The sequence below is a fragment of the Larimichthys crocea genome, chromosome XII (genome assembly GCF_000972845.2).
Source record: "Larimichthys crocea isolate SSNF chromosome XII, L_crocea_2.0, whole genome shotgun sequence".
NCBI lineage: Eukaryota > Metazoa > Chordata > Actinopteri > Sciaenidae > Larimichthys > Larimichthys crocea.
The window spans coordinates 2,409,223-2,436,477 of NC_040022.1; the positions used below are offsets into that span (position 1 = coordinate 2,409,223).

General features: G+C 44.6%; 1 protein-coding gene across 3 annotated transcripts in view; it reads left to right on the top strand.

The window, feature by feature from the left end:
- The first annotated feature begins 298 nt into the window (after positions 1-298).
- tnrc18 (trinucleotide repeat containing 18) overlaps positions 299-27,255 on the top strand; it is a 47,876-nt gene continuing 20,919 nt past the window's right edge. For 2 of the 3 annotated variants that reach the window (XM_019265086.2, XM_019265087.2), the window contains exons 1-7: positions 299-572; positions 2,313-2,656; positions 17,146-17,286; positions 19,880-19,984; positions 20,258-22,144; positions 25,829-25,916; positions 26,659-26,873. In XM_019265086.2, coding sequence (XP_019120631.2) covers positions 2,449-2,656; positions 17,146-17,286; positions 19,880-19,984; positions 20,258-22,144; positions 25,829-25,916; positions 26,659-26,873 — 2,644 coding nt within the window. In that variant the 5' untranslated portion in view covers positions 299-572; positions 2,313-2,448. The remainder of the gene's footprint in view (positions 573-2,312; positions 2,657-17,145; positions 17,287-19,879; positions 19,985-20,257; positions 22,145-25,828; positions 25,917-26,658; positions 26,874-27,255) is intronic. The other variant, XM_027285377.1, reaches the window with a different exon arrangement.

Sequence of the window (27,255 nt, forward strand, 5' to 3'; positions counted from 1 at the left end):
CCCATCGTCCCTACTAAAAAAAAAAAAAACAGAAACCCACTGCTTGTTTTGATCACTCAGTCTTGAAGGGGTGGGGGGGGAGAAGAGGGGACCTTGAAACGGCTCAACCTCCTTGCTCCATAATTGGTTTTATAGTGTTGGCGAGCGGCCAGAGAGCTCCTCTGTTTTTTATATATGTATATACAGAGAGAGAGAGAGAGAGAGAGAGCGAGAGAGAGAGGGAGGAGGGCTTGATTGACACGTCTTGTAGCCAATCAGGTGACAGCTGCGTGCTACGTAAAGGGCTGGGCTGGGGTTGGGTGGTAGCGATGGAGGTGGGCGGGGCTTGAAAAACAATGCTGTGTTTCATTGCTGAGGAGTTTACGGACGCGTCGGACAGGGGGCCGTCTCTCCCTCTCTTTCGCTCCCCCCTCTTTCTCTCTCTCGCTCGCTCTCTCGCTCTCTCACCCCCCTCCAGTCATCCCCCAGTTTAGCTTCGGACGAGCCTGTAATGGACTACTCCAGTTCTCCCAGCAACCTGGACGGATTTTGAGAAATGTTAGCATTTTTAGCTCCTTCCTCTCCACATTCAAGTAAGCGGTTGGCATGTTTTTTTTTTCTCCTCCTCCACCACCTCCTCCTCTCGGTCTCCTTCTTTTTTTTCGTCCTCCACCACCTCCTCCTCTCGGTCTCCTTCTTTTTTTTCGGTTTTTCCACCTCTAGTGTCAGAGTTTTTAAAAAAACATTTGTAAATGTGAGTTGTTGTTTTTTTTAAAAAAAGGGCGCGGATGTTACTGTCTATACGGCATTTGGCGTTTTTTTAAACCGTTGTTTGTGTCTTTTTAAAAAAAAAACAAAAAACAGCCGTTGGAGACGTTAGAAAGTTTGCTCCGCGAGCCGTTAATGGAACCGTGAAAAAGTTTGAAACGTGGCTGAAATGCCGAGCTGCTCCTCCGCCGTGCAGGCATGGATCACAACGGGGGGGGTGGGGTGGAAAGCGACCCCTTAAACTCACATTTAAAAGCGTTTAAAAGCAACATTTGTACCTTAAATGTGCTTTAAAATGGCTTTAAAAAAGGAGGTTTATTGTGATTTGTGAAGCTTTCTTCAGATCCCGCCCGCCTCGATATCACGAGTCACTGCTGTGATGTGTTCGCTTGCAGCCGTTTGAAGGTTAACTCGACTTTCGTGGTTGTTTTTAACTTAAATTCAGTGTTTTGTTTTAGTATATTTTAAGGTAATATATTTTTTTAAAACACTCGCTTTCTTATAAGGTCGCAACTGCTTGTTGTTATTCTCCGTTTAAAGTAACTTTTATCGTATTTTGTGCTTTTTAACATCACAAAAATGACTAAAATCGACCCGTTTTAGCAGATTTAAACGCGCCCCTACTCGAGGTCGACACCGATTTAACTGAATACAACCGTCCGTTTATCGAGGTCGACACCGATTTAACTGAATACAACCGTCCGTTTATGAGATAAAACATTAAAAAATATACTTGAACGCGACTTCTCACTTGGCTAAAATGTGTATTAAAATGCTGTTTTGGTGTTTAAACACCGGGCTCAGAGTGTTTACGGGTCCGGGTTTTGATTTCTCTCCCTGGGCAGGCAGGCAGGGCAGCACCCATGTCCAATTGCAAAGTAACCCGGGACTAAATTCGCATCAGCGGGGCAACAAAACACCGCTAACCCCGCTGATAAATCATGCAGGCTTTTGCAACCTTATTTATTTTTAACCCCGTTTGAAATTTATATTTGATGCGCCTCCAGTATTTATGGTGTATTGGTTTACATGGGCCTACATTGCTGGTTTACGGTTTAAGGAAAACAGCTGGGTAATCGGAAAATAAGGTGGTTATTATTAAAAATTTTGATCGTCATAGCGAGGACCGACGCGGGGTGTTTTCATAGCCGGGGCAGGAGCAGCTTAGCCCGGCCGCCCTCGCTCTCACCTCACTCCCCTCTCTCCGGTGTTGTGCTTCCCAGGGAAGCGGAGCTCCGGAGCGGCTTCGCTGTGCAGAGGAGCGGGGTGGTTGTGGTGGTGCTGGAGGAAGCAAGGAAGGGAGAGCTGCTAGTCTCCAGCATACCTTCATAATATTGTAGATTTAAGTTAAACCAGCGTTTTAAAAGCTGCAGGAGTAACTCGTGTGAGGTTTCTGTCGGGCAGATAATATTGAAGGTTTAGTTTTTGAAGTGGTTTTCCAAACTGCGTCATTGCACGTATGGACCGCTTGTTCGCTTGGAAAGAAGAGAAATCCGAAAACTACCACTTCCTAAACAGTTTTTTATGTTGTATTTGAAGCATTTGTTTCTCGTTGTATGTTATAGGTCAGCAGGATGGCTGAAAAGGAGCCTGGGAAACTAAAGACACTATTATAGCCACAATTGGCTTTTTTTTTTCTCGGAATAAAGGGGGCCTATCCGGACGGACCATTTCTTTTCACAACTTTCCCCTGTGTGGATAATGGATGGCAGAGATTTTGGACCTCCCCGATCCGTCCACGTACCACCTCCGTTGTTGGCGGGGCTCGCAATGGAGTCTCACCGACTCGGAGCAGCCGCTGCAGCCGGGAGGATCCCTCCCTCGCCCGGTCACTTGGGCGCGAGTCATCCGCCGCCTCTCCACTCCGGGAAATTCTTACCATCGGCCATTAACCTACATCCACACCACAGTAAGTACATGACGTTAGACTGTTTAAACACTGCATGTGACTGCGCCTCCACCTCCTGAAGCTAAATCAAATATTACCTTAATATGACGCTGCGCAAAAATGCGCACAGTTTTGTGGCATCACTTTGGATGATCGCTGTGTTGTATTTGGGGAGGTGAAAATGAACCCAGATGTAGATTTCATAAGGAGCAGGAGCAGCAGCAGGAGGAGGAGGAGTGGCTGACTCACTGTTATAAAGCTGTGGCAAGTTTGAGATATGAAAGTATGGGATCGTGTTAAGGATTCCCAGCCCTTTGCAATGGGCAACGCGTTAGCGGAAAATTACTTGGCAGTTTGCACACACACACACACATAGAGAGAGAGAGAGAGAGCGAGGGGTGAGTGTTGTTGCAGCAGTATGCAGGTCAGGGTGTAATGATCTTGGGTTGCATGTGCACCATTACACCAGTGCAGGTTATGTTTGACCTTAAAGGGATGCCAAAACATTTGGCTGATGCTGCTGGACATCCCCGCTGCTGCCCGGGGAATCAGTGTGAGGCATGCTGGGTGGTTTTGAAGGGGTTTTAAAGCAAAACCTCCCCTTCCTTATCGTGTTTGTTTACATCACATAGTGTTGCACTGTATCATCCACTCCGTAGATCATCTGCAGTATATGTTATTCCCTGCACAGTGACGTCTGCTTCTGCTGTTAGTAATGAAAGGCTTTAAATAACAATGTGCAACATGTTTGCATACAGACGGTGTCTTTTTTGGAAAATGGAAAGTCTGACAAACCCTCTCATCGAGTTACTTACATCCCCCCTGAAGTCATGTAGCTGCACACACAGATACGATTACAGTTCCTCTGGTTTCTTTTCCAGAGGTAAACCCCGGAGATGATGACAATATTCCAGTTTAGCCGTGTGTTTATCGGCCCAGGCGTGTGTTCAATGCAGCTCTTGTCATTTTGGAGGTCTCGTAAAGTGAGGCAGGGCTGTGTGATGATGATGATGATGAAGCGTTAATTTGACACACCGGCAGAGCCCACACACACACACACACACACATTTCATGCACATGAAAAGCTGTCAGAGATGAAATCAACTCGCAGCAGGGGAGTGTGAGGATGATTGATGGATGTATCGTGGAGAAGAGACGTGCCAGGGTGCAGTTTATTGCAGCTAGTTGAACTGATTTTTTGTAGGTGAAATGATCACACACACACAAACGTGTGTGTGGATACTATAAGCCGCTCGGATATCATAATTTCTGGGTAAAGTGTGTCTTTGTAGCAGCAGCAGCGCTCGTGTATTTCAGTTGGGATGGTGTCCCCTCCTGTGGTTCGGAAACGAGCTGAAAACTGCTTGCGGTGGAGCAACTCGATGTGTAGCCAGGAGGGTGGAGGGTTTCTGAACTGGCAGTTTAAACGCCCCCCCTCCCTTTTTTTTTTTTTAAACACGGGATGCATTTTATTCTGCCCACACACTGACCCTCCTCTCACTCGTTGACTCTTCGTCTCTCAGCCTCCACCCACTTAAAAGACACACCGCTGTGCTCTGCAGGTCGTTTTAGCTTTACGACACTCCTCTATCAAATCCCAACACGTCGCCCTTTTTAACCCGACCGGCATCTCAGCCCCGTGCTTGGAATAACACTGGTTACACGATAATTACCCGGTAATTACGAACGCTCATGATGATCCACTTTAATTGCAATAAACGACGTGAATCCGGCGCTGGAGGAGCCATCAGAGGAGCCCGAGGTCACTGTTTTAGTTTCCACGTGTTTCGTGGAATTTCTTTTGTTGTTTTTGGCCGACCTCGTGATATCAGTGTTGACTGTTTATAGCCACCAACGCGCCCTTATTTCCCAGGAGTTTCCCTGGTTTTTTATTCCAGCTTTAAAAGGGTTTCCACCTGACCTAATGGAGCACAGTTATGTCCACAACTCAACATTTGTTTTATTTGTGAAGCTCCGAATAGTTTGTTGATTTATTTATTTATTTTTTTTTGAGCTGCTTGTTTCCCATCTGCAAACCTGTTCCCATTCATTCGCACAGGTCACGTCTAAACACGATAAAGGGTCTTATAGATGCTGTTTATAGATGTAAAATGGCTGTAAATGGTCCTCTGTCTACTGGAGGTCTGCCGGAGCCTCCATCACCAGATTGAAGCCATCTGTCCTCTTCCCTCCCTCCTCGCAGGCAGGCAGGCAGAGGTACGACCTGCTGGAGTGTGACTGCACCGAGGAGACAATGCCGGACACAGAGACTCACCCTTTACTGTTAAAGGTTGACATGGCTGCAGATGGTTTTATTTTGAAGGGCGTGCATCGAGAACTAACTGTTTATTTTGGGTAATATGTTAAAAAAACATATGAAATCAGTGTTGCCTTCTTATGAAGGTGCAACTGCTTGTTGTTGTTCTTCTTAAAGTAACTTTTATTCTATTTTTCTGTCTAAAAATTACCTTTTTAACAGCCGATTCATGATTTAATATATTTAAACATGGCTCCAGGTTTAAGTGTTTAAAGACCGGACTCAAAGCACGTACAGGTTTTGATTTCTCAACTGTACTCAGCAGATCATCTGCAGTATGTTATTCCCCCAGTGAGCAGCACGGTGATGTCTGCTCCTGCTATTAGTAATGAAAGCCTTAAATAACGTTGTGCAACATGTTTGCACACAGATCCGAATCAAAATTATGCACATTTGTGCAGAAATCAAACAGTTCAGTACTTGTTTTTTTCTTGCTGCAGCCGTGTGAACCAGAGTCAGAAAGTGTAGACATGAATAAACTGGGCGTATGTTGGATCTTTGTTGTGTTTATATGAATTGTCCATTACTACGGATGATTGCTTTAACTGTATGGAATGACTTACAGGAGTCATTTGGAACAAATTCATGTCTTATATCGTTCAGGGCAGTGTCCCTCGTCTGAACCAGCAACTTCTTCTTGCTCTTGTCTTTTTCTTTTTTTTTTTTGTATTCAGCGTTCGCCGGGGAGTAAGCAGCAGATAGGAGTGAGACAGAGAGGTAAATGTAGATGTTGTAGCCGGGCGCAGAGAAGGGAAGTCGATAGACAGAGATGAAAACAGCTCAAGACAAATGGAAACGGAGAGCTAAATGGGCACAATCCCTAAAGGTGGAAAGCTTTAGTGTTTTCAAGGGATAAGAGCTGAGGTTGTTGTTTTGTTTTGTCGGTGTAGATGAGAGGATCGAGGTCTCGTGTATGGGAATGGGAGCATGTGATTGTGCTTAGTGCCGTTAGAGCCGGGGTTTCCCCCTGGGACTCTCTCTCTACAGAGAGAGAGAAAGGAAGAGATTTATCCAGACCACAAACACTCAAACACGGTTAGATAAATGTGGTAGCCCTTCAAATGTTCTCTCTCTTTCAGTCTCACATACACTGTAAGTATAATTCATGCAGCGTGCGGGGCAGGCTGGGGTCGTCTCAGCCGATACCAATTTGTCTTCCACGCCACTTGCTTAGTGTGTCTGTTTACGTTAAAATTAATGTGGTGAGTGTGTGTTTATATGTATTCAAGACACAGACCCCTGTGTGTGTGTGTGTGTGTGTGTGTGTGTGTGTGTGTGTGTGTGTGTGTGTGTGTGTGTGTGTGCGCGCGCGCGCACTCACTCGGACACATCCCCTCTCAGATTAATTGAATCCTTCAGGAGAGAAAACAGGCTTCTTAAGAGAAAGCACAAGGCACTGCTGCCCTGCTACAATAAACCTGTCAGAGGCAGACAAACGACATTAACACACACACACACACAGCTGTCAAACATGGGAGTGATAGGCCAGTGTGTGTGTGTGCATGTGTGAGAAAATGAGCGTGCCGTGGCATGTCGGAATACCCGAAGCATTAGCTAAGTCGCTTCTCTCTGCCAGAAACGCTCCCTTTAAGTCAAACAGCACACAAAAGGTCACACACTGTGTTGTGTCTGTCTGTTTGGCTGCACGTCGAGTCTCTACGTGTCCCGCGTTACATAAGGTCTTATAACATTCCTCCCGGCACATATTAGTTCAAATTTTAAAATGTGTAGTGACACGAAAGAGAGACGCGCGGAGCAGGTTTGACATGTGAGAAGTCAAATGTGACTGATTCTTAACGCCGTGCCGCACATTTAACCTGTGTGACCCGACGTTTTATTTTGAAAGCACACTAAAATTTGATTGCACCTCTGTCGCCTTACCTGATACATATTTATGGTTTAATATGATAAAACAGTGAAGGTGAAATGTATATTGTGCGTATACTTCAAGGGTGGAGAAGGCTGCTCCGCCTCGTCGTTAGCCACAACAACGTGATTGAGATTTAAATGTTGCAAAAAGTTATGCTAATGGCTGCTCTGTCCTCTCGTGGGGTCAGGCCAAAATATATCCCCAGGGATGCGCACACCTTCATAAATGTGTGTAAATATGTTTATTTATGTAAATTTGTCTTTCTTAACTACACACGCTGCACATTTAACCTGTTTGACCTGACGTTTTATTTTGAAAGCACCCTAAAATTTGGTTATGTAACACCAGAGCTAAAATGTAAATCTAACATATATTTGCACTTAAGGTTAAACAAGCACATGTGATATGTTAAAGAAACATTTATTGACTTATTGTGTGCATATCATTCACGTAGTGTATATTGCAAGGGTGGAGTTGCACAGCAGGGGCTGGTTTGCATACACAAACACACACAAACTTAATGTGTCGCTGAATATTGAAATTGAAAAGTTAAAGCTAATTAAACTAAGTATAAAATGCTACACTTACTGCTGCTCTGTCGCATCAAAAAAAGATTTCCTTTATACAAAGTTTCTTCTTAGTTATTCTTAGTTTCATGGCTAATTACACTAAATCATTAATGTGTTCGTAGATATTTACATAAATAATAATAAACTATAAATATTCACAAAAATGTCCAAATAAAATATAAACACCTGTTTACAAACTCGTATAATCTTAATAAACAACCAAAAATAAATGTATCATCTTATTAATAAACTGTGTTCACGTGTGCTGATTTACCTCTGTATGACAATATATGTTTGTTAAGAGTGTTCAATTAGATAATTTACTGTTCATATCAGTCCATAGAGAGATATAAGGTAACGGCGAGCTTGTCGCTACGATGGTATAATCTAATAAGTCATGTGACTCGGGAAATGTGGATATAAGGAAGGCAGGAACTAAGTGTTGGAGATTATTGGAGTTATTGGCTGGTTGGATTAGGACTGCGAGTGAATTATTAATATAGTAAGTGTTTGGATTTTATATATTCATAATAAACGCTCAGGCCAACGCTACCTTGGAAAATGTTTCTCCTCGATTTGCCTTCCCGGCACTCAGGCAAACGAACAAATCGATCCATCGTTAGCATCTAATATTTCATCATCATCAGGAGCAGTCTTCATTTAATCTGTTTCTGAGAAATGTCTCTTTTATAACTTCCACCATGTGTTTTATTTTTAAAGACCACATAATTTCCTGTCAGTCAGCACTTCTGTGTTTAAATTTAAAATAAATATTACACCAAGAGTCCGACCCGCCCTGTGCAGCAGGCGTAGATGTAGCTGTCACTTGTTTTTATTGCATCTGTGCTACCATGCAACTGTGCATGCCAGTCGGTCTGTGTGTGACACTGCGTGTGTGTGTGTGTGTGTGAGCCTGTTGCGAGTGCGTGTTTCCATTTGCTGGTATGGAGGAGTGTGTCAAAATAACACCTGCCATCTTCACAGGAGATTTGAGTGCACCGGCATGGCACAGCAAGGCTCAAACAAACACACACACATATATGAAGTGTGTTTCCACCCAACCACCTTGTTTTGCATGAAGTTTCCAAGAGTTGCACGAGGGGGAAAAATACACAAATCTTGTGGTTTTTCTGTCGTGTAATTGAGGTGAATAAATTGGCTTGGTGCGGTGCGTCGCTCTCATAACGTTCTGTAAGTCTTGAACACAGCGGAGCCGTCGTTAATGTTATTAGTAACACTTGTGCTTTTTCCTGCTGGCCTGTTATAGTTTCAGTTCAAGCTTTGAGTCAGTGCAGTGGGAGTTTTTTTTACTACAGTACACTTTCTAAGGCCACATTCTGCAGTCGGCTTTCTTAGTTTTGACTGAATGTTCAACAAGCAAGCAGGGAATTTTTTTCAGTCGTCTCCAGCATTTACTGTTAAATATAACACACACACAAACAGGCTTGTTTTGACTCTGTATCTTAAAAGCACCAGGTTGTTCTTAAGTTTCAACCATGTTCACTAAATTCACCTGTCATTAATAATAAGAATATAAATGCCTGAGTCCAGCTTTTAATATTATATGAAAAAATACATTCACTTCAATAACTAAAGAGCAGACATGACAGACTGATATGAAATCTATGCAAATGTCCTCAGTAGCAAACGTTGAGAAAAGTCAGGTTATGGTAACTAAGCTGTTGTTGGATAATTTGTTTTTTTGGCTGAATTTTATGTTTATTCTAAGAAGCTAATAAAGAAACATGGATTTCTGCACGTCATTACAGCCCTGATGTGTAGCTCATTTGTGGGAGGCAATATATATTTGATTTCCACTTAAGTCTTTATTGCAACAATGCAATCACGTTGATGTTTGCAAATTTCTTTTGATGTACTGAGTCTAGTATAATCTTTTTTTTTTGTTCCTTCAGTTCTTCTTGTGCTTCGTCAGTTTTTGCATTGATAAGATTTCTTCAACACATTGGTCCTGTGTTAGTGGTGACACCTTCCACAATTCTTTGTAAAAGCTTTTTAATTTCCTTTTATAATATTATCATTAACTAAATATTTCTTCCTTTTTATAGTACATTTGTTTAGAGCGTTTATAAACACTAGGATAAAATTAATTAATATGAGTGACTTACATCAACATACGTAACATCTTGTAACTCACAAACAAACAGATTTGAGGTATTCCTTTCTCGTTTGAAAGGGTGCATGTGTAGTATTTTGGAGCTCGGCACAGGAAGCAGTTTGTAATATACTTTTTTTTAGCAGATTTGATTTCATCTCCACGTCTCGTTATCAACAAACTATGTAAAGTTGTTGCAAACTGTTCTGTCAAGTTAGGCTGAGATGAAGAGCAATTAAATACAGGCCGAACATCTGTCTTCCAGAGATTTATTCAGTTCATGTTGCAAGGAAGAGCCTCCACGTTTGTCCTGTTTGTCAGTAACTTTGCAGCGTCTGCTTGAATCGCTCTTTGTCACACACAGGTGCATGTTTATCCACAAGGTCAGGACACATGATTCACTACAGCACAACCGGGTACCCGAGTCTCTCCGGGGTGCCGTTTTTCATAACACTCTCTGTGCTTAACTTCTCCGCCTCTCCTCTCTCCCGCCTTTACATGCTCGCAGTCCTTACCTGGCAACAGTTGTCATGCAGTTGATATACAAACTGGATACCTTCACACAGACACAGAGGGAGGCGTTTAATTTTCACACAAACACAGAAATGCAGAGAGAAAGGTGTGTTCAGACAAAACGAGCAGTAAATTATCGCCTCGGGTTACTCGCATGAATACGGCCACTGGAGAGTATTTTGCAATCCGCAATTATTCGCCCATAGCAGCCAATAGGAGTACTACAAACCCAGTTAGCTGAAATCAAGTAACAGTAACATATTTTCAAAACTTACCATGTGGTACTACAGTTATTTCCAAACCCTCTAATTTTTCATTCTGTCTCTGTACAGAGAAGATTTTTCATACCAAGACCGTACTTAGGGAGGAAAAAAAATTGTGGACTGTTGTTGATATGAGGCTGTTTTCTTAAAGAAATAAAAGCATATTAAATGTGAATATTCTTTAACATTGTTAAATAATTTTACACCTACATTGTAGATCAATTCTAGTTGACACAGCTGCTTCTTCTCTCTCACTCTGTGCTGCTTGCCACAGTATATTTCGTGGCAGTTCACGCTGTTTGATGAACTTTGCAGTGACACCAATAGATTACCACATTTTTTCCCCTTCATTATATACAAGGTGCAGGAGCCACTATCCATTCTAAAAAAGTAGCCTCTTGCTATGACTGGTTCAAAACCAAAAAACACCTTTTCTGAAATAATTTTTATCATTTATTTATAAGTAAGATATTGTATAAATATCAGCCTCATATGTAGTCACATTCATGTAGGCAGTGCACATTCATCCATGATTAGTTACAAGCTAAAATGAAATGCATATTTTTGGAAGAGAAGTATGGATCAGGAGTACGCCTTAACAAGCCAGCAACTTCCGTAACAGCTGACACACATCAGATATTAACACGTTGCATCACGGTTTCGACGTGTCGTAACTCGTTGCCAACATTTTTAAGTGAAGTTGAGAAACTGTGTTTGTGTTCGGCTTTGAAACACACAAACAAAACAGTTTCCTCTAAACACACCAACAACAGGAAAACCAGACACATACATGTTGAAATCATTACCCAGCACACACTTTAAAACCACATGCTCGCACTTTGCACAAACACTCGCACAAGAAAAGAGATGCGTGTTGCCAGACACGTATGCAAATCCTCGCTCATCCCATCGCTTGCTTTCCAGTCAGGATTAATGGTTACCAGTGTCAGCGCGCCAGTTAGCTGTGGCAGAGACGGATAACGCTGCAGTTTTTTGTTTTTCTTGCAGAGAATAAAAACCAGAGATCAATAGAGATCCCCTGCCTCCCCCCTTCTTCAGCTAACCCTGCTCTGAGTAACACTGATGGATAACAGATGGGTTCACAAAGTGAAGGAGATTTTTTTGTCGTTGTATTTCTGTGCTTTTGTACATGTTCCACTATCATTGTTTTTGGTCCATCTTAGATCGATTTGCAATATCAAGACCCCTCGAGTTTGATTTCAATGATTTCTTTTTTTTGTCACCATGTGGGCGTATGTGTGTGTGTCAGATTTGCAGCGGCGCCTCTATCAAAATTGATCTCCAGCCGGCCTCCTCCCTTCTGATATGAAGATACGCTTCTATGAGGATCTGAAAATGGAGGCTCACAACGCGTTGAGGGAGTCAGGGAGCATGTTTCTTGGCAACTTGCTTATCCCAATATGGCAAACTAACAGTCTTGTGAAGTGGGAGCCAAAGTGTTTATGTGTTTGGGGTGGGAAAGCGAGATGGAGAGAGCGGAAGGAAGGAAAGGGCTGAGAGAGAGACAAGAGAGAGAGGTAATGAAAGAGTAATTCCAAAACATTTAAAGAAACATTTCCCTCTCAGCTACCATTTGGATGTTGTTTCTGGAACAAGGAGCACAAATGTTTTCCCTCGTTCTGCCCCTCCTCCGTCTTCCTCTGCTCACACTGTTCAGGGAAGGGGAAAAGGGAATTTGTATTATTTTTTTCCCCCCTGATCGCTGGCACGAAGCGTAACTGTGGACTGTGCACACATGGATAAAGGGCCTGTAGGCGGCGGTTGTGATGCTGAGATTGATCCGTGCTCTAGTGGGGGCGTCTGTGCCTCTTGACGGGAGTGTGTGTTGAAGAGAGACCCTGGTGTTTGGCCTGAAGGAATGGAAACTGCTGAGATCCTACCAGGACCTTCACAGGTGGTGGTGGTGGTGGTGAATCTATTCTTTGTGTGTGTTCGTCAGGGGGGTCTGACTATGTTTTGTTCCTCACACACACCAGGTAACAATTAGAAAGTGGATTATAAAGTGAGGATAATTTGTTAGAATAACAATGTTGGCACGTATCCCGAGCGAGTGACGGAAAGGTGGCTGTGTAAATAGCATTTTTACCGTCTGTTTCTATTGTAGCTCACACGATCAGATTACATAGAGACGTCTAAACAGGCTTTATCTCGTGTTACACAAGCAACAAATAGCAAATCAGCTTTTCTTGTCACCCTGGAAAGAGAACAAAAAATATGACGGGAAACATAACTCACAGCTTAATAGTCAGTAAATGTCATGAGATGTTTGACTTTCTCTTTTGACGTCAGTAAAAGGGTATATATTCAACACATTTGGGTTTTTTTTTTGACAGCTTTACAGGTTATGACATGAAAACACTGTGCAGTAACATACAATACAAATCAGACGCAATCTACAGGCAGTAAAGCATCTACTCTCCCCATGCCAAACCACTAAGCCCCGCTCTTATTGTCTGCAGACAAACGGATCCTAAAGAGGCTGTAAATGGACCCCAGGCTTTGTGAAACTGAAAGTTTCTAACCACAAATAAAAGCTTCAGTCCTCAGTACAATGCTAGAGGACATTCGTATTAATAAAATACATATTCTAGCATGGAAAAACAGATTTTTAAGAAGTCTTACTGGGTAGTAGAAATATATTCAGAGGCCACTATGAAGGAGGAACGCTCAGTGTTTGACCCATTATGTTGTTGATTTGTTGTTTGGCAGTGGAAAAAAAAAAAAAAAGCCAGTGGCAAATATTTCAGTTCCTCAAACGTCCACTTGAGGCTGGCTACAGAACCCGAGTCCATAAGCCTGGAGTCAAAGACAGTTCTTTGACTTTTTCTAGTGGCATTTTAAAGCACTACTCATTCAACATATTTCCAGCCAGTAATTGCCTCTCATTATAGTTGTTGTTACTGTTAGTCCGCCCTGGATTCACATTGTCTTCTCATGCAAAGGATGTAGCGTGATAATCCGACATTATTGTGTGTAATTGTGTCTCGTTGGTATCAGCCTCATTCAGTCAAATCACAGCTGTATGAAGTCGTTCCTAATGCAAACCCAACATCTCCTCCTGCTGCTCGCTCACATCAAAAGCACTCAAAGGGCCAAACACAGGGTGGGCCCTTTTTTTTATTATGAAGCTGACTACTGCAGTCCAAAGTGCCCCTTCAAAATAAGTCACTTTTTGGTGTGTTTTCTCGTCAGTGGATGAGTTGTACATTTTGCAGCTGTTAGATGAAGAACGGGGGGAAATAACTCTGTGATTTCACATCGCGGTTTGCTCGTGACTCGACGGAGAATTCACTGATTTCTTTATGCAAACAGCATGAGTTTGTTTGGCTGCACTGTAAACACATCCACCAGTTGCTCTTCTGTTGTATTTCTGTGTGTTTTCACTGCAGTGTTAAACCACGCTGGCTTTTATCATCAGTAATCACGAGCGACAACAAACCAGGCAGCACTGAAATCATATTCCCAGCGCATAAAGGCAGGACATGGCAGTGAGGCAGGTGGCTAATAATCACGTGTGTGTGCGTGTCTGCTATAATGTATAATAGATGGGGACTATAAGTTGTCTCTTGTGGAGGTAAAACCTCATCGCTGTGCCGCTCTTCAGTGCTTCACACAGGACGGGGGGTGTGTGTTCCAGCAGAGTTAATGTACTGAGACTAACTGAAGGTTAATCACAGGCTGTGTGTGAGTATGAGTGTGCGGTTGGTTGTTGCACGTTTGAGTGTGTATTCCCAGGATCTGGCATGTTTTTGCACATGTGTATTTGCTCACACGTGTGCGTGTTTAAAGCTCCTGCTGCGTCTCTGACTCAAAGGGCATTGACTGCAAACCCACACAGAGCTGTTTGCACGTCAGTGACAAGCAGCAAACTCCAACGCTGTGAAGTGTCCAAAACCTGCAGTTCCTCAAACGTCCACTTGAGGCTGGCTCCAGAAGTGAGTCAGTTCCCATGTTCAAATGTCACAACTTCACAGCAGAAATAAACATGTTTACAGCCTGGTACAAAAAACAGTTTTGGTCTCTGAGTCTGCCGATGATCCACGTCTTTGCATATTTTTAGATTAGCCGTGACGTGTAAGAGGCAGGACTACCAACATGGCAGCAGCTACGGGCATCTAGCAGTGTTGCAAACCCGACGTCTCACCCTCTCCTTCCTGGCATAAAGGACAAACTACAGTGACTACGGCACACACGCAAAAACAAACTGTGGAAGTGAAACACTGAATCCGGAGCCGGTTCAGTTTGTCTGTTCTGGTTTACTGTAGAAACATGGTGAACATGGCACACTGTGAAAGACGACCTGCGATGTCTGTAGATATAAAAGGTACACTAATATATTCCACTTCCACAGCACCCTGAATGTTACACACTGGACCTTTTTTAATACGGTCTGTGGTAGTACGGCTATTCAGTGCAGCCACTTCAGCTACATACAGAGACCCCCTGAGTGTGTGCACACATGGAGAGCCTTGAAGAAATCTGTGTGATGAGGTTGGGTGTGGAAGCATCCACCTACACAGTATTTTCAGAGCCGGGAATAAAGGCACTGTGTGTGTGTGTGTGTGTGTGTGTGTGTGTGTGTGTGTGTACATGCCTCTGTTTTTGATTAATTGGAAAGCTGCATTTGCTATTGATTTAAAATGCTGTGTGTTTGTGTGTGTGTGTAGGCGCTGACGGACTGCGGTTTTAATGTACTGATTTAGATGCAGGGGAAACTCAGCGAGCACAGCATGTCTCTCAGATTCCCACAGGACTAATACAGAAACACACACTCAATCCCTCCCCCCCTCACTCGCCCATATATATACAGACGGCACCCTTTCCCCTACACACATGGTTAGTTTTATCAGAGTAATGGCTGTGTGCAGTGCGTTCAGTAATGGGCTGGGTGGGGGCAAACCTCAGCTAAGACATGAAACCTCTCACGGCTCTTAGGAGGCCGTGATTGGAAGAGGCAGTAATGGTTCAAAGGTTCAAAGTTTACTAATGGTTAGACTGCACATACGGTCGGAGCGGAGTCTAATAAAAACAAGTCTAATAAAAACAATCGATAACGGCATCACGCTGAGATATGAAATGTTTTTATGAGGATTTACTCTGTTGAGCTGGTTTCAGTGTAAGTGTGCAACGTCAATGGAGAGGGAGTGGCCACAGTCTCTTTGGTGGAAATATTTTTCGTGTCTCGTCATCACGATAAAATCAAACCCGTTTAAAAATACCAGTGCGATCTCTTCAGCAGCGAGCGATGTTGGTAACCGCTGAAAAAACTCCCGTCAAACACACTACAGATGGTGAATTAACAGAGTTTTCAGTTCAGTGTGTATCTGATCTTATTTTAGTGAGAAACCTAATTTTTGAAACGGTTCCCCTTCATAACGTCGTCTCCCTCTTAAATAATGTTGGTAGTGATTTTTTGAGTTGTTGAGGCAAAATCCAAAATGTGAAGATTATACAGAAGCACAGTCTATCTTATTAATATCTAAGATTATATTGATGACGACATGTCGACACGTGATGTCCTTTATTTTGGGTTTCTAGTGAATTCTTCAAGTTAGATTTCTTAAAGGGGGTTTGTTGTAGGACAAACGGCTAATATGTTTAACTGTAACTAATAAGGTGTGATATGGTTGTCTGACGTTGACTGCTGTTAGTTAATAGTTTGATTACTTGTTGTGTATCGATTGCTGACGGTGGCTGAGGTTTATTATCAGCTAATCATATTCAGCTTGTAACAGCAGTAAATGTTTAATCCTTGTGTGGCTCAAACAACATGTAACCTGTAAACATGTAGATTTCTGCTTCTTTGTAAAACTGAAAATATCTTTTGGATTTTATATGTTTGACTTTCAGACGTTTGGCTCTGAGCAGTTACGCCATTCTTTGATTGTGTTTTCACATTTTATGGACCGTAGGATTAATCAAGAAAATAATGGGCAGAGTGCTGAGGTCACAAATGGGACTGTACTCACCCTGGCTCTGGATCAGGAGTTAAATCAGATCCTAAGTGTTGGCACAGGATTTTATTACACCCATGACAGCTTTTTACAAAACACAAAACATGACCGCCAGGTGACTGTGACACAGTACAGATATCATCTGCATATAAGAAAATGCGATGATCTATTCCGCCAATTATTATGCTTGATAAGCTTGTAACAGCCATGGCTAGAGGTTCAATTGCTCCTGTGAACAATAGTTCAGATAGTTTCATCTTGGAAGTACTTTAAAAAGATAACTTCCTTTTATCCTATTTCCTATTTGACACACATCAACTGACAGCATTGCCGTGCCCTCTGCATCATGTTTCTCATGTAGTATATTCAAAACTCTTGAAATCAGCTGAGGGAGATATTTATCCAATCATTAATGTAATCTGATACCTGGTATGAACAGGTATGAAATGTGAACATTTTAAATCTAATCCCTCCGCGACAGATTTGACGATCTGTATCCGTCAAGAGAGTGAACGTGTCGATGTGATCCAGCTGTACACAACTCCCACAATGCCTCGTCCAATCACTGCTTCCCCCCGAAAGGGGGCGTACCCTCGTGACCGCCCCCAAATGGTTCACTCCTGCTGTGACTATTGTGGTTCCTTCAGTCGGCGGTTACATTAACTGTCCTTTTCTTCTTTGTGCAGTCTGTCTGTGGTTTGTCTTGTGGAAACAGAGTGCACGGTGGCTCAGTCCATAATGTGATTACAACAGGCTGCTCCAGCGTGTATCGATTGTGCACCACACACACACACACACCAAATGTACAGTATAAATCTCTGTTGTTTATTAGTTAGGTTCTGTGGTTTTTTTACGAGGGTGACCGACTCCTTTCTTCCTCTTCTCTCCAGGCGATGCCTACCCAGCAGGCTCCAGTCCCTTCCTGTCAGGTTATCCAGGCCCCTCCCCCTTGACCTCCGACCCTGCGTACAGATCAGCCAATCCCAGCGGTCTGCAGATGGCTCAGCTCTGGGCATCACACGCTCACGAAGGTAAATCGCCTCAGCAAACACCAAGCATCACTCTCTCTCTCTCTTTCTTTTTCCGGCTTCTCACCACCCTTCTCTGTCTGGGTGCATAATTCAGATGCTTGAAGACACAGGCGACGTCGTATTTTTATGACATTTGTCACAGCGAGCCTCCTGTCCAAAGCCCAGGAGGCTCGTTCCTCTTGTTTCTCATTGCTTACACCGGTGGGATCCTGTTCCATTTCTGTCTCTCTGCTGGTAGCTGTGCTCATGGCTCTGTCCTATATGCCTCTCGTTTTCTGTGTCCTCCACCTGTCTCTTACTTTCGCCTGTCAGGCGGTACTGTAATCTATCTTCCTCTCTCTTGTTCTTTTTTTGAGCTTCCTGTCCAATGTGCACTTTGTCTCTGTCTGTCTCTCTCTAGCTCTCCTGCCCTACTTTCCCAGAATCTGACCTAGCTTATGAACACAGTTTTAGACACACAGGTGTGTGTGTGTGTGTATATATCTTTGTATATATATCTGTGTGTGTTTTCGTCCTCTCCTTGGACCCGCCGTCCTTTGCGTCTCTTCTTAAAGCCTGTTCAGTAAGTGATTGAATCTCAGCTCCCTCCGCCCTCGTTCCCTTCCGTCCTTTTGTGTCTCCTTATCAAATCTCACTGGAGTGGAAGGTCAGATAGGAGGAAACGTATCCCACGGTGCATTTTGGCAAGGTAAAGCGAGAAGGGCGAATGGATTCTATTTAGGATTCATTTAAAAACTGATTGCATCGCCCGTGTGACACAGATCTTGTTCAGTGTTTTTCCAAACATGGCAAATCAGATTGTGTGTGATTTAGTTTTTAAGATTTTGTCTCGGTTTTTAGGTCTCTTCAGGGACGTTTAAGGGCGGCGAAACTTGCACATGATTGCACCTATGATTTATGGTAACCTATGGTTACTAACCGCCCGCCAGGCTAAAGACTCCACTCGCTCTCATATGAATAGAAATCTTCACGGCCTAGGAGAGATTCTTAATACCTGGTGGCTGGCTTCAGCAGCAGCTAAAGTTACTGAAAGCTGGACATGTTTTTTGGCTGGCAGCTAAAGAGGCAGAATTTGGATATGCTCAGGATGCACCGTAGCTGCTGTATCAAAGCTGGCAGAGATCAAGGTTAGCAGTTAGCTGTGGTTAAAGGAAGCTTTACAAGAAATCCATCCTGCATGCCTTTACTCTCGTCACATCATTCCTCTTATATTTCTGTCTTCTTATGCCTTCCTGTAACCGCTGACAACCCTCTCCACCCGCCTCTTCTGGCATTTATGCCACCTCAAAAAACGGAGCGAGGAGACAGATTTATACTTGGGCACTTCTCCCCGGCGCTTCATGCTGGAATGGCAGCGGCGTCTTTTGATATTTCTTGGAATGACCAGAGTGTGGGAACAGGGAATGTCTCACCCTCTCTGGGTGGCAGACTCTCTTTATTACATGTGGCCTAACGCACTGACACCAGCCGGCGATGCCAGCGCCACGGTTGCAGCCAGCTCAGCCCTAACACAGAAATCCAGAGCATTACACCAGACGCAAAAGCTTTGTCTATATTAAGATCCAGTCTCCGAGAGCAGCAGCTGGCTGTCGGGCAGACTCTCGCCCCAACATCAACATCAACCTCAAACTGACCTCGTGAACAAAACCAAACGTTGGCAGGTGATGCGTAGTCGACTTGAGTGGTCCAGCCTGGTTCACACAAGCTTAAATTTGTTTGACTAGAGTCTCTTTGTGGTCAGTTTGTGTGTCTTTGTAGTTATTACAATCATTTTTAAACCAAAAGTGGCATCTGATCTTCAGCCTTCTGTGATAGTAAAGTCAATATCTTTGGGTTTGCTGGTCGGATTAAACAAATTGAAGATGTCATTCTACAGACCAAACAATTAATCAGTTAATTGAGTCAATAGTCAGTAGATTTATTGATCTTCAGTTGCAGCCCTGAGTACTAAGAGTGATATGTCAGGAAGCGTCAGTCTAACATTGTTCTTATATTAAATGGGGTGAAAAGCCTCAAAATAATGCACAGAACCTTCATGAAGGGAGTTTTATTTACCACTTTGTAATTCAGGTTTTTTACATAGTTTTGGTTTGATGTATCGGTTACTCAACATGATGCAACTGTATGCAATCCAACCTCATCCACTGTTTATAGTCCTGTTAAAGTTACTCATTAACTTCAGGCGGATGTAATGAAAGAGTACCTTCATCATTGATTTACCAGTTTAATCTCGTATCTATCATTTATAAATGGATCTCAAAGGATCACCACAATGTCGCTTTGACCAGCACTCAGCCCAAGCCATGTATCGGCCAACTACAGCCCACCCGCTGCTTGTCTTGCCCCTCTCTTTACCTCTTTTCTAGTCTCTCTCAAGCTTACACTGTCTAAAAATGATATATTAAATATGCACAATAGAAAAAAAGCAGCAAATTCTCACATTTTTAAAGAAGTCGCCGGTTTTCCTGCAAAGTCAACAACCAGGGTTCTTCATTAGCTCCAAATAAAGTCCTGATATCGTCATGACTGAGCTGCAGAAGACGTTCTTGTATAATATTTTTCTGTGTGACATGTTTTGTGTGTGTGTCTTCAGGCTACCCTCCTCTGCCGAGCAGCCTCTACTCCAGCCCTTACCTGTCCCTGGGGCACCTGGATCCTCCCTCGCTCTCGCAGCACCCTCTCTACGACTCGCATAAAGGTCAGTCGCTGTCACCGCCAACGTTCATGGAGATAAGTGGCTGAATATAGCGTAGATATTCGCTGCTATGCTGTAAGGCAGGAGTTGGAAGTTAGTGGGAAGACTTGTGGTTTGTTCTGGACTGGAAGACCAATTTTAGCATACTGTATCGTGCCTCTGCAGGTCTACTGTAGGTTTGCAGTACCATGATGCAAATGTTATATTTTCTTGGCAAGTCAACATTTAAATATTTATCATTCTCACCTCTCACCATCTTTTTTTTGTGTCTTTTAGAGGGCTTTTACCTGCCAGCCTCCTTGAGCCAGTTGCCCCTCCATCCTCCTTCTGCACCTGCAAACACGCCGTCCAGCTCCACACCCCCGCAGAGAACGTCCCGGGACGGGGGCAGGGATCGGCATTACAGGGGGGAGAGGGACAGAGAGAGGGACAGAGAGCGAGAGCGTTCGAGAGAAGAGCAGAGGCCGCACAGCGTGGTCGACCTGACGCAGGACGGAAGGAGCGAGGAGGACCGCCGGGCGAGGAGCGGCGACCGGGAGAAAGAAAGAGACCGGGACACGGAGAGAGATATTTGGTCCTTTCATCCTCACCATCACCACCATCACCACCACCAGCAGCAGAAGTCGCACTCCCAACCCTCCACAGCAGAACCCAGATCCAGACCGTCGCCTCCTCGGCCCTCCTTCCCTTCAGGTGGAGGTGCGGGGAGGTTTCATGGACCAGAAACAGACAGAGGGGGTCGGGATGAAGAGTCTCGACCCCACCACACCCATAACTCTAACGCAAATAACTCAAACTCACACTCAGACAGACAAAGGAGGAGTGACTCTGTGGCGGCAGCGGCCGGAGCCCTCCACATCTCCTACGGCCATCCTCCTCCGCTTCAGCCCGCCGTCGCTGCTGGCCCACCCCACCCTTCCTCCTCCGCGTCTAGAGAGCCTATCAGAGAGCAGCGAGTCAGCGCACCGACATATGTGCCTTCTGTGGAGGTTTACGACGAGCGGGCCGGGCCCATCCAGATCGCCTCGCAGGCCCGCGACAAACACGGTGAAAAACACAGAGACAGAGAAAGAGAAAGGGAACGCGACCGAGAACGAGAGCGCGACAGAGACCGAGAACGAGAGCGCGACAGAAACAGGGAGAGGGAGAGCTACAGGTTTCCTGAGAGGAGCTTGATGGAGCATCCTCGACTCTCCCAGTCCAGCGATTCAGGCAATCAAAGAGAGGAAGGTTCTGTCATTTGTTCCAATGGCTCCATTGGCAAACGAGGACAGGACCCGTCGTATTCCTCCAGTCAATCAAGGTTCAGCCCGGAAACCAGGGACATCCCTAAGCACTCGCTCCGATTGGGCATAGAGCGGGCAGGGGCGGAGCCTAAGTGGAATACCATCAGCCCATTAGCTAACTATGCCACGAGTCACATGGCTGCCCTGGCGGCCCAACACGGACACACACTCTCCTCCCCCCATAGCCAGCAGACACACACACAAATATCCCATTCGCCTCACACGACCCACCGGCCCAGCAACAACCACCATTCACCCCAAACACACCCCTCCCCACACGGACATGGGCATGCAGGTGAGGAGGGGAGTCAAAGACGCTACCTGGACCCATCTGCACTCTACAGACCTGGGGCGTCGTTGGCAGGAGGGTCTGTTAGTGGTGGTGGAGAGCGAGGCGGGGGAGCGGGGTCGGATCCCACAGAGGTTTCAGCCATGCAGAGTCTGATTAAATACAGTGGGAACTTTGCCGCCGAGGGTTCCGGGTCATCCAGGCTAGCTGTTGATGGCCGAGGCCCCTTTGGTGGTCTGGGTAGCATCGTGACAGAAGCTGAAAGAGAGCGGGAGCGGGAAAAAGAGAGAGAACGCGAAAGAGAAAGAGAGAGGGAAAAGGAGAGAGAGCGGGAAAGGGAGAGGGAGCGAGACAGGGAAAGGGTATCCGTGGGATCGGGGGCGTTGAGGGTACCGCCACAGCTGAAGAGGGAGCAGGAGCGGCCGGACAGCGCCCGCTCATTTGGCCGGGAAGGCGAAGGGGAGGTGCGGCATCCTCCAGTTGGCATTGCTGTAGCTGTGGCACGACAGAGAGACAGCGGGAGCAGCAGTAAACAAACCAGTGGACCTTCAGACTCCCAGAGAACCCTGCTGCAAACAGTGATCAAAGGTAACTACATTGTACGAGTAAGGGTACATTCAGACAGAGTGATTTGAGTAGGGGTAGTCTGTTTTGGTGGCAGCGGTATGAATTGCAGGGGTGTCTAAACACAGCAACCAGACTAGAGTATCAGAGTTTAGATTAGTCTCAGTTTCAGAGACATTTCAGGCTGACCGGTCTGATCGTCTGATTGGCCGATTTTTTTTTTCTAAAAGTTGGAACCAGCTCAACTTCTCTGTCGCATCACTGCAGCCAAAACATACTACCCAAACTGAAATGAATGAAAAGTCCTGTGTTTTTGTTTGAATCTACCCTTTACGATGTAACGACAGACTGATCTGCTAATCGATCATTCTAATGCTTCATCATCACTTATTTCATTCTGCTAAATCTAATTTTCTTACTTCTGAATGAAACAAATGAAACGCGAGTTGTTTTTGGTGGATGTAGATCTTGAAGCACTTGCCAAAAAGTCTCTTGGTGGTGACGTTCACTCAATCACACAAGTCCAATTTTCTTTAGATTTTATAGTTTCTGGCAAGTTAAATGAAGTGCACTTCATTTATCGGAAACATTTTTCTAATGTATTTTCTGGCACATTTGCTTTCAACTCTCTCTCTCTTTCTCGCGAAGCTTGTGGCTTCTCTCCGAATCACACTGCGGGGAACGTAGATCCCCTTAGTTAAATGAACCGAGAGCAAATGATTCCTCATTTCGGTTCCCATGAATAATGGAGGATTCATTTTCTTTTGGATCAAAGTCATGTTTCCTCAGCCCCATTTGACTTTGAGGTGTTCATGCATGTAACGTGATTGGAATAGTAAAAACAACCCCCCACCCCCCCTTCCTTCTTCACTCTCTCTCAAATGACTAATTATGTCATGGGTTGTATTTTGTTGAAAGGCCCTTTTTTTTTTTCTTTTTTTTTGGCGAGTGTGTTGGCTGCATAGCAATTCTCGCCATACAGCGCTCTATTCTTGTACGTCAAGGTCATTCAGCTCTCCATCTCTTTCTGCTTGTTTCAGTTTCTCTCGCTGTCCTCCCACAGTTCCCTCTCTTGCTCTTTTCATTTCATTGAATGCCTTCCTCCCTCTCCACCCTTTTCCTTCCTCTCTTGAGAAGCCTCTCTCTTTTGTAGCGGCGCTCCCTCCTTGTCCCACCTCAGGCCCCCTTGCTCCTTTCTCCACTCTTTTCTTCATCACCACCTCCACCTCCACCCCTCTCTGCATTAAACATGTCATTACAGAGTGCAGCTAAAAGCTACAAACAAGCCTTGAATTACAATAAGAGCCATGGGTGCGTTGCTAAGCAATGGATCAGTCCTGAGAGTGATGGACTGTGCATGTGAGGGATTGTGTGTAAAAAATGCTGTTGATGTTTGTGTGTTTGCGTGTATGTGCACGTGTTTAGGGGGCGTTTATTCAACGCTTGAGCAGAGTAGAGCTCTAAATAAACAGCAGAGGATTTACACAGAAAACACAAATGGATGGAGGGGAGGAGGAGGATAGGCTAATGATGAGAGATGGATTGATAGTTTGATAGACGGGAAGAGAGAAGAGGTATGTCAGGAAGTAAAGAAATGCAGGTTTTTCATTCATTTGAGTGGTAGTAGTGTGTTTTGTATTTTCTCCAAAAATTAGAAACCTGCAACAGTGAAGTTTTGGAAAAATTCAGCCCGATGTCAGATGCTCAGATCAGTCAGACTCCTCCACAGTCAGCCTGAAATGTCTCTGAGCTAAACTCTGACACTCTACCTGTTGTGTTCTGATTCTGTTTATTTCATATACCCAGCTTCTGAGTCTGATTCCAATTTACGCTGCAAAATAGCGACATGGAGAAGTTTAATTTGGTTTGTGTCCGATGGTTTGAAAGAGAAAGACAGCAGTGGTTGAGTGACAAGCAGTGAATGAGAGTGAGGGAGCGCCGGCATTAATAAAGTCAGTTAATCAGAGAAACAAAAGATTATTTCCTGATTGTTTTTCATAGCTGTTACGTTCAGCACAAATAGACACACGCCCACTGTTGTGGAATTTTCTGAGGTCACGTGTGAGCCTTGTGGTCCTCGGCAGTATTAATTGTTTCTTTGACTGGGTGCCACCATATCTCAACACTGTGGTGGCCAGGGTTGAAGAGACCTGTTGCTGCCTTCCTAGACATAATAGATATCTTGTTATTGCCGTTCCAATCTGCGTAAACAGACATCTGTGTCCCCAGACTAGAATGTGTTGACAATAACACCTCCAAGAGTAAAGACATTCTCTTTGACTAATTCTGGGGCGTGTAGTATTTGGGGTGTGATCTTTGGGTTTAAAGTCTATCCACCATCACGAGTTCAGCAGAATGTGAGACCAACTCAGGCACTTCTGAGAGTGTCTCTAGTTCTCCTTGATCAAATGTCAATAAATAATACAGCATAAGACATCAGAGGCTCCTGAACACTTTCTTCCCTCCTGACCTCACCATTGACCTTTGACTTCAGCAATTTCTCCACAACACCCACAGCCCATTCCACCTTTATTTCACTGATTAACCGAGAGAGAGCTATGTCACTCAACCACTGCTGTCTCTCTCACCCTCAAACCATCGGACACAAATCAAGTCTTGAGAGTGGTGCGAGGGATCATGTGTAAAGTTCTGTTGACGTTTGTGTGTTTGCATGTTGGGGGGCATTAATTTATCTCCGTGCTTGAGCAGAGTGATTGGTCGCTCACACCGAGTAGAGCTCTAAATAAACAGCAGGGGATTTACACAGAAACATAAATAGATGAATGGATGGATGGAAGCAGGAAGGAGATGAAGAAGGATAGGCTAACGATAAGAGATGGATCGATAGGTTGATAGACGGGAACAGAGAAGAGGTATGTCGGGAAGTAAAGTGTGAGATGGCGGGAGGATTGGGGAGGTCGGCGTGCAGCGCTAATCGCTGGCTTTCTGATGCAGAGAGGATAGCATGTGGGACAGGCTCCCTGTAACCTTGGTAACAGTCTTGAAACCTTTCCTGCGGAGCATGTCAGGGTTTGTTAAAGTCTCTTGTCCGTTTACAGGCTCCCACTTTTTTTAGAGCAGAACTGAAGGGTTCAGCACACTTGTTTAAAAACCTTCCTGCTGCTCGGGGGACCTTCAGTCAGCGAGAAAGGGATGGAAGAGGGTTAAGGAGGAGGAGGAGGAGATCCTCATGTTTATTCTGGATTGCTCGGTTGAGTGCTGCCCTTTTTTTCTTCTTCTTCTTTTTTTCCTCTCTCCATCTCTGTCTTTTGCCATCGGCCTTCCATAGTAAGCAGGATAGCTTTAAGGCTCTGTGTGAGTGTGTGTGGTAAGGCAGTAGTGGTATGTTCACACGTCTCCTGAGGCACCAGACTAATAACTGATAAGAGCTGACACTCAGTGTGAGAGCTGTCACTCCATTTGTGTTTGTACTGTGTGTGTGTGTGTGTGCGTGCGTGCATGTGCGCGTTCAGGCTCTGGCTCAACATTATATTTTTAGCTTCTCCTTCTCGTTTTGACATGCCGTGTCGTGTCACCATTATATACCCAGTGTCACCTTCTCTCCTCTGCTGTCACCCTCTTCTCGCCACATATCTTTCCAGTATTGCTCGATCTTCTTACTGTATGTTATGCGAGTTTTAGAGCCTCAACAATGCAGCTACTGAACATCTTTATCTAATCTGTTTCCCTCCGTGTGTTTGAACCTAGATGAGGAGCGAGGGGAGGAGCGCTCTCGTCACCACGATGACCGACTTCTCGCCGGACGACTCGAGCGCGAGCAGGAGAAAGTGCTCAGGTAAAGGAAGAAAGCCAGTTTATCCAGACTAACCCAAACTTGAATGAGTTAGCGGTCAACTGTGACGAAAAATATGGACTTAATATTAAAACAACTCTGCTTAGAAATTTGTATTTTTGTGATTTAGTGCCCCCCAGTTGTAAGAGTGTAATGTCCCTGTGGTAAATATGGACAGCTGTACACGTGTACTTGTTATGATTATATTACTTATGATCAAAAACTAGCGAGCCTCCTCTGTCAAAGTCCTCTTCAGTCTTTTTACTTCTGAGTGCTGCTGAGCCTGCTTACTTTGCTTGCTTGCTGAGCTCCTGTTCTGGCACGACACCACTCCTCTTCTCTGTAGTCCAAAACTCCTGTGGTACAAACACTAACACTCCCCCAGTGCTCCGTGCTCACAGTCTGGCTAACAAACTGAGTTGGCAGCAGTTTACTTCACTGTCCATCAGGAAACTCTGTAATTCACAGAGAGTTGAGACGGAGCAGCCAGAGGACACCAGAGGGAAAACCAGAAAACATTTTCTCCATAAAATATGATCCAGTTTCACCAGAATCAGTGAAATAGTTGGTGGTGTGTGACTTAGTGCCGTAAAGCGTTACGTACTTCTCGTTGGTGGTCGTACCCGGAGCACAAAGTTACATAGTGTGAGGACAGACGTACGAATGAGACAGAGAGACACCATTCACTTGATTACAAGTCAGTGTGACATCAACATGATTTAAAATCTGTCTGGTTTTCTTCCAGAGAGTCGAAGGAGCTGGCAGACTTCACTCAGATGCACCCCACCCCGCTCTCTAGCAGCCTCACGCCCAGTTTGATGACGCCCAGCCTCATGACCCCGAACCTTATGGTGACAGGAGGGGCTGGGCGATGGCCTCCAGATCCCTCAACTCTGACCTCTCACCCTTGGATGCCCCGGCCTGGAGCTCCCCCAGTCTGGCTCTCCAGCTCACCATACAGTACGTTGGACACATGTTTGGATGTTCTCCAGATTCTTAACATTCTTTGTGGCACCTTTTATAAAACCACTAAAGTAAGATGTATTTAGTGACTTCAAGAATTTTACGACTCATATCAGAAGTGATTGAATGTACTTTGGAGAAGAAATGAGGAACAGCAGCGTGGAGCAACAGCTATTGCCCTTTTCAGTGAGCATTTACATCTTACTCTCTGTCATGAGAGTTATCCAACCTGGTGCTTAAGAGTCTAAATTAGTTCAACCCCACGTGACGTGCCTGAAAAATTCTACATGTGCCCGCGTAGCCTTTTCTGATTGGTGGAGGCGTAGCCTGTCCGTTGAGTGGTTCGGCTAGCAGCAGCCTCCAGGAGGTCAAGTTCCAC